General features: G+C 43.5%; 1 protein-coding gene across 1 annotated transcript in view; it reads right to left on the bottom strand.

The window, feature by feature from the left end:
• Positions 1-4,578, bottom strand: part of GLRA1 (glycine receptor alpha 1) — a 35,824-nt gene extending 31,246 nt beyond the window's left edge. The window contains exon 1 of the mRNA XM_068408963.1: positions 4,523-4,578. Within this exon, the coding sequence (XP_068265064.1) occupies positions 4,523-4,578 (56 nt within the window). The remainder of the gene's footprint in view (positions 1-4,522) is intronic.
• Between the last annotated feature and the right edge of the window lie 3,530 nt (positions 4,579-8,108).

Genomic DNA, 8,108 nt, shown 5'->3' on the forward strand with positions numbered 1-8,108 from the left:
TGATGAAATGCTCTTCTAATTAAGAGCAGGATCCTACCATTCCCTCCTCATATTGATCTCTCTCCAGAAGCAGCTCCCTTCAGCTATTTGAACAGTAAATAAGTGTTCTGCCAGTGGGACTTGCTGCAGTATAGGGTAATGTTCAGTGGGAGTCACGGTGGACAGCCAGTGTATATCACCTGAAATCTGCACAGCACCAGTGCCTCAGAGACAAAGGATATTTTATTAGTGCATGTGAGAAATCGCAACATTTTCTGTAACGTTTTTATTATGCAAGGTGATTATCTATGGCTTTCCTGCTTCTTGCACCCAACATGAGGGGAAATGTGTTTTGCCCAGACATTTGTAGAGCCTTGCTTTTGTTCTGATGTATCCAGAGAGCAGGTCTGAAGTTGTTTAAGGCAGCTATTTAGAGAGGAAGGTTAAGATTAGGCTGTGTTAGAAAAAGTTTTGTGTATTTTACATTGATTTGTCTTAATTGCATAAAATACAAATGAATTATTATAGATGGATGGAAGTGTGTATGAAGTGCAGAAGGTAGGATCCCAAACGTTTTGTGCTTCTACTGACATGACACCAAATTAATTATTTCTTTGTGGAATGACTTACAAAGGTTTCTGGGTAGAATTGTCCACCTCATCACATTTTCAAACCTTGAATACATAACCCTTTTAGCAGGGTTTCTAATGGGGCTATTATAGGTTGCAGACCAAAGAAGCTAAAGAGTGTCCTTAGAGACATCTAGTCCAAGACTTTGCTAAATCATTTTTATTTCGTAGAGAAGCAGACAGATTCCGCAGAGGCACAACAGGTCATAAGGCACAACTTCTACTAGATTTTAGTTAGCTTGAGGAAAATAATCTTTAACTACTGAGAATATCTGCTACGTTGCTTAGCTTGTGGCTCTGGAAATCTCTGGTTAGTGCTTTGTTCACAGGTACCTCTGTAATGCTATCTAGCACTGCAGAGCTACAGCAGAAGGTTTAGGGATAACATGCACATTACTCTCCTTTTCCTTCCCCTGCCTTTTCTTTTGTTGAATTTTCAAGGGGCTGAAATTAGCAGCTCTCCAATTACCTACTTTACTTGTCAAGTCTGTTTTAGGAAAAAGTATCTTTCTTTCCACAAAGAGGCATCATATTCACATGGCACTTTATTGTTTTAAAAACTGGAATTGAAGAGCTTGGTTACTGACAGGAGGGAATACAAAAATGCCAGTTAGAGCAATTCAGTAGGGTCTGAGGCTGGCAGCAACTTTTAGCCTGTGAATCACTTGGGGAGGTAGCATTGAATCACTCCTGCTAGCTAAGAGATTGCTGCTCAGAAGGGGCCAACTCTCCTCTTGAATCAGTGAAGGTCATGCTGGTGATTCCTGATATACAGAAGTGCAATTAGGGCAAGAATCAGACCCAAACAATTTCGGAGCCTCCCAGGACAGCGTCCAGTTGGGTAAGGTGCCAGTTCTAGGCTGTCTTTTATCTCTGAACTTGTACAAGCTGCATTCCTACCCCTAGGCTTATGCAGTGGTGTTTCTGGACTGCTACAGCTATTAAAATGTGATGGTACAACATAAAGTCTAGTCGAGATCACCCCAGTGTGGGGGCAGCTCTTTGTTGTGCGTGAAAGAACTCACAACTGAACCAGGGTACAAACATGCAGTGTATGTAGCTGGACTTTGGGAGAATGTTTGTGTATGTCTCACAGATATTAAGCAGGACATCCTGAAGTCCCTGTGTAAATATTGTCCAATCTCTTTTTATTTTCAAGAAATAGCATTTTGCCTTACAGAGATATGTGTAAGGAAATGTTGGTCAAGCAGCCTGTCTGTCAGAAGACCCTCTTAATTTCCCATCCCAACCCAGTTTTCATCCCTGTCTCTACCCAGGTTCTCAGTAAATGTCTTAGTCACAGCTAAGTGGCTGCAGTCCGAGAAGGCAAGTAGCAAAATGGGAAATGCTCTTCCATGAAGAAAGGCATGTCAGAATAAGCCACTTATCACAAACTCCTTCTAAAACACCCCAACTGTAACAAACAAATATCGTATTGACAATACCATAATGTTTACATTCACACACCAGCTGTTACTCTTTCCCACAAAGTCTTCTTTTTTAAAAGACTGGTGAAGGACATTTTTGTTAAGTAACAGATGTAGTCTTATTTCCTATACTGGCTATATCTAATTTTCCTTTGGGACTTCGGGTTTTTCTTTATTTTTGTGGTGTATGTGCTAACGTATAAGGGATTCTCTTTCCAGAATATTTCTGACAGGCTGACAATAGTGTGGTACACCCTGTAATTTAAAGCAACACATACTTCTATTACAGATTATTGGTTTTTCAGCTTGTGAGTGTTTTAAACATTATGTATGACTGAGTGCTGGAGTAATTGGCACATTAAATTTATGAATGACTGTTAATGAATAAACTTTGCTTACTGAAACTAAAATAGCAAAGCTATTCCTGAACCAGAAAGGCTGGTAGATTTTTGGCCTGTAATAAATTGAACTCATAGCACAAAGTGGGGGCGGGGGGAAGGAAAAACACTGCTTAGAGTCAGTTCTGAGCAGGAATTGCTGAATTTTTCGTGTTTGGAAAATTATTGCATTACATAAAACAATTTGGTTTCAACATCTCTAATTGAATTAAAGCATTTTCAAATTTTCTTAAACATTAGTTTCAGGTAAACTAGGCTTCCACAAATACCTTTTGTATGCAATATGACATAATCATATATAGTCCATATATGTATATGCATACATATATCATTTATAACAGTACAAACATTTACATTAGAACCTGGACTGGTTTACCAAGGTTTTTCAGTGCCTAGGACTCTAACTGATGTGCTGAGAATCTGTAAGCACTCAGATGTGTTGTGTGATGCATAAGTGAGCATCATAGAACAGGATCAGCGAGACAAGTGTGTATCAATTTCACTTGTTCAGGCAGTTCAGAGGTGAGCTGGTCAGATGCTTTAATGCCAGGGCCATAGGAAACTCAAGCCTGGAAATGCTCTCTTTTATTTTCCTTTTGCCTTCTAGCTTATTTATGGACGGCATTCCAGAGCATTTATGTGTTGTTTAATCTTGTTGTTTTTATCTCTATGCTTCAACATTGTTTAACTAAAGAGTTTATTGCCCATACATATGCTTTCTTTTAGTTCATGCCACTATATTGTGCAGTGCTGCTATACACTTGTGACTAAAAAAGATGAGAAAGGATGTCTCTGAATTATTGGGTATTGTGCATTGTTTTTCAGATATTGGTGATTTTAGTTATTTCTAGAACTTTTTTTGGTTTGCTTAACAGATAAACATTAAATGCTTTAAGTTCATGTTACAATCTTGCTGTCTTTTCATTTTCTGTGGAATTACAGAAAAAGGGGGGAATATCCCAATTTTTATGCCTGGAAAGACTTTAATGTTAAAAAGGAAAGAGACTGCTAGCTAGAAAAGTCTGGCCAGTATCAGCAGGTCTGCTACTGTGATTCATAAAATAAGAAGTATTACATCAGTGATGTATATGTAAATAATGTCTGTTCTTTCGTGTTGCACTATGAGATGAGACTTTGGTAAACTACAGAAATGCAGAAGTAAGAGCCATGCAACTGAAATGAAGTCTAAGACTGATAAACAAGTTCAGGTCATGAAAGATGGTCTTTTTTTCAATTGCATATATGTGGCATCTATCAGTTGCTACAGCAGGCTGCATTATTCATGCAAATACAGAACAGCTGCTATCTTACTACCTTACAATACTTTTTTTGTTCATTTAATAAAAGTACTGCAAGGAGAGATGGACCAGAAACAATTCTTTAAGATTAAATCCATTCCTTCTCCTACCTTAGCCTTAATGAGAAACTGAGCGCATCTAAACTGAGTCAAAATACAGCTAGTCGATAATGGATATAATTGCAAAAAGCTCCCCACATCCCCTTCGACTTTCATTTAGATTCTGCAAGGGAAGGATGTTGAAAACAACATGACAGCAAAAGTTGTGAAGGAACGTGATTATTTCTTTGTTTTCAGTGACTTTAGATGTAGCAAGCTGAGGAGATAAAGTGACCCCTACTTGAAAAGGAATCCCACGATTTCTCAAGATGACATAGCTAAGCAGTGAAAGCACCCCACGGAATTTAGCTTAACCTGCAATCTGAGAATGGGGAGGGGGCAAGGTGGGAATATTTACCCGGGCAAATTCAAGTGCAGCATTCCCAGCCGCCACTAGTTGTCACTTTGTAACCAGACGGGGTCCGTGTTTTCAGCACTGCGGTTAGCGAGATTGCGGTGCTAATTAAACGGAGTAACTCCCAAAGCCGCGGAAAGTCCCGAGCCCGGGGCTGTGCGATAGCCAGTCTCGGGGAACAGAGAGGAGGCGAAAAGGCAATTCGAGAAAGGCGGAACGCTGCTGTCCTAAGGCTGAGGATGTGCCTAGGGGCTCGTCCCTGAGCTTGGGGTGGGCACAGCAGTCCAGCCCGGCAGCGCCCGGTGCTCACACACTCATCCCGTAAAGCCAAGCCTTACCTGAAGAAAACGATCGTCTCCCACACGTAGACTCCGAGCGCGTTAACGTTGCACATTTTTTCAGCTCTCGCTGCTTTTGTTTTGTACTCCGTGAGGGGTGGGCTGGTGGGGTTAGCCAATAAAGTAACCCGGCACTTGGGGAGAATTAGAAGGGGAAGCGAGCCACCCCTCCCGAGGCAGGCCGGGGGGCGGGGGGGCTCCGGTCAGCACCCTGGACAGTAGCAGGGAGGGCGGCCCCGGTCAGCACCCTGGCAGCGTCTGGCGGGCGCTCCGATCAGCACCCTGGACAGCGGCGGTGCGCGGCGCTCCGCGGGCGCTGGCCGGCGGCTCCGCTCCGGCGCTGCCTTGGCTCGTCCCTCTTCTCCGCCTGTGCCCTCGCCACCGCCACTGCAGTGGTGCTCGGGGCCGGAGGACCAGGCTTCCCGCACTGAAATCTTCCCTTCAGCGGGATCTCGCTTCGGACATCAGGCTGGCGAGAGGGGGAGACGCAGGGGGTGTAGGTTTGCCATCTGGGTGGTGGGGGTAGGATGGGAGGGGGGGACACCTTCAACAACCCAGGGCTTTAATTTCCGCTGCTAGCCGGAGTGTCTTCCTAATTACATCCACAGGAATTTGTCAGTGTGGAGCCGTGCTGCAGTCCCGGTTGTGTCGCTTTCCTGCCCGCCGTCTGGCTGCTGTTGATTCCTGCTTCCTGGGCTATTTTCCTCCCGAATAAGTTATTGCTGCTGTAGGGAAGGTGTCCCATTGCTCAGGGCTAGAGCGGAGGGGAGCGAAGGGGAAGTTTCTTGGGAAGCACTCCCATTGTGCTCAGAAAGAAAGTGCCTCAGTGTCCTCCTAATGCATCTCATTTCCCCTCTGCCCTCTCTCCCCTGCTAGGACTCGCCAGATCTTGGGAGTTTCTTGCTGCATTAATTTACTAAAATAAAAAAAAAAAAAAAAAAAAAAAAAAAAAAGAGAGAGAAGCGGGAGGGGGAGAAGGGGGAAGGCGGAGAAGAGGGAAGGCAGAGGGGAGGGGGTAACTCAGCCTCCCCACCATCCCAAGGCCCTCCTCTTAGCTGTGCTCATTGGTCTCGGCGCTGAAAATACTACTCTAGAACGTGGTTGGACAAACGCATGTTGTTCAGCAGAAGCAGTTAACCTCTGAAGCGCTGATAAGTTTTGGCTGACAGCAATTTTTTTTAACCCGAATTCCTGTCTTTTTAAGAAGTCTATGAAATCGTCTCCCCTGACAGGGTAAGCGTTACGTGCCTTGAGTCTCCATCTCGTGGAAGATCTGCTTGGCTAGCAGTTATGTGTTGCTGATGGCTTTTAAGGAGCATCTCTGTGTTGGGTTTTTTGTTTGTGGGTTTTTTTTACTTTTCTCTTTGTTTTATTTTATTATTTTTTTTCGCTTTTGCATTTGGTTTTGCTAAGAGATGTGGCAAACACCAGATCCATCAAGGCCAGGGCAGGTAAGGAGCATTTAACAGTTTCTTATCGCAGCTCCAGCACCCTGGGCTCCGGCTGTGCTCGCAGAGTGCTGAGTGTGGTGATCGGGGTGGGGAGGAGTGGGCTGCTTAGTCGCTTTGTCAGTATGTCACTCGGCTCGGCTTCTAATCAACTTCTGATAATTGAAATTAAAGTTTAGCCCTCCTAAATAATCTAGGATTTCTTTTTTCTCTCTTGTCCTGGTGTAATGGGATTTTTCTTCTTTAAGTTCTGCTTTGTTTACTTCTCCCGTGCTTTGCAAAACTCTCCACGGCAAAGAAAAAGTCGCTTTTAAATCCCTTTTTAGCTGTTTTTAATCTTTTCAAAGACTCATCCCATCCCACCTTGGGATGGTGGAGGTGAAACGGACTGCTTGCTCCACCACTACGGTAGCCACCTGATGTTTTTGATCTCCTGTTTTTATTTGTTTTAAAGCAGTATGTTTACTTAGCTAAGCAGACAGAAATATCCTTTGGGTTTTCATTCAAAAGAAAAGGGAAGAAATACCTGCTTGGCTTCTAGCCATCGATACAGAAGGAATTTAATCTAATTTACTCCAGCCACTGCATCTTAATGTCTAGCTAGTTTAATAACAGGCTCTGATTTCAACTCACGGAGATTCCTGTGGATGCAATTCCATGCAGCGTTTCCTGCCTGCTTCTTGCTGGCTCCTCGCTGTACTTTCTCTCCTGATATCGATCCCCACATGGACGAGCCTCTGTCACTGCGTTTTTCCAGCCCCCAGTGTGCTGACAGACCAGAGGAGGAGCTCCACACTGGAAGTGTTAACAGGACCTGCATAGTAGGAGAGAAACGGTGTTTCCCTGCGTTTTTACTGGGAAGTAGGACAAAGAGCAGTAGGCAGAATAATCTTTTGGCTTCTGTGGGTTAAATCTACAGGCTAGTCAGCCTTTCAGTTCCCTTAGAAATGGGATCTGTAAGAGATATGACTGTCTCATGTGATTTCTCCCTTGGTTGCAAGTTTGATCTTCTTTTTTGATCTTCTTTATACCAAAGGAATCTGGACTTGTATCCTTTTGTCCCCACTTGCTCTCCTTGTACTACCTTGGGTCTGGTCACCAGGGTGGCTGTGCATGAGATCAAGAAAGCAGATTAATCTGTGTGTATATAACACAAAGCAGCTTCACAGCTATTCCTGTAGAAGGGTCTCAAAACTTTTTTTTTTTTCCTAGGGAAAGAACTTACCTACTTTGCTGTCATCTGTCCTGGTGGTGATGGTGACTGAGTGATTTGTGTGGGCTTGGGGACTCTTCTGCTGGTCTTCAAGCATCTCTATTTACTGGAGAGAAACAGGAGCATTATTTGCTTTAGCATTTAGGGAAACAGGCAAATCCAGGTTGCAACAGATGTTCAGAACAAGTCTAGGCATCAAGATGCTCTTGTATCTCCTCCTGGTGCCAAAGCAGTTGTTGCTTGCTTGTCTTGGTACTAGTGCTTGGTACAGTATGTGCTGCTTGTATGTGTCAGGCCTTGGCCAGCGGGGATCTAGATCCTTGGAGTTCCCATCCTCTGATTTAACCCAAGTGATTCAAGAAACTGCCAACCAACCCCCACTGAAATCCATCTATAGGGATATCCACAGTGAAGTTACCCATGTTGGTTATGTGCAATGTCTGATTTTTAGTTTCCTTTTGCTCTCTGAGAAGCTAAGGGCAGATAAACTGGAAATCGGGTCTGGACATCTAATAATAGCTGGAAGTCAATTTTATCACCATTACTGTAAGTAACCCTTGTCATCAGATACAGGCTGGCAGGACTCTTCTTCCTGAACCTGTTCTTAGATTGGGTTTTAGCTCTCTGCTTGGTTTTGCTGCAGTGTTTTGTGTTTTTTTGGGGGGGAGGGTTTACTTGCTGGGTCTTTTATTTTTCAAGCAGAATCCAAATGGTTTTTGAAAGGCATTTGTCCTTCTCTGGTAGCATTTGTACAAATGACAGAGTTGAAGATAACTTATCATGATGTCAAATGAGGCTCTTAAAACGAGATTTACCTGCTGTATGTTCACCTTGTTTTCTTATATTAGTTTGTCTCAAAGTGGATGAGTCTTGTAAAACCCGGTGTAGGTGAAGTTGTCTGGGAAGCTTCTGTGTCATCATCTTT

Source organism: Nyctibius grandis, chromosome 10 (genome assembly GCF_013368605.1).
Source record: "Nyctibius grandis isolate bNycGra1 chromosome 10, bNycGra1.pri, whole genome shotgun sequence".
In the NCBI taxonomy this organism is placed as follows: domain Eukaryota; kingdom Metazoa; phylum Chordata; class Aves; order Nyctibiiformes; family Nyctibiidae; genus Nyctibius; species Nyctibius grandis.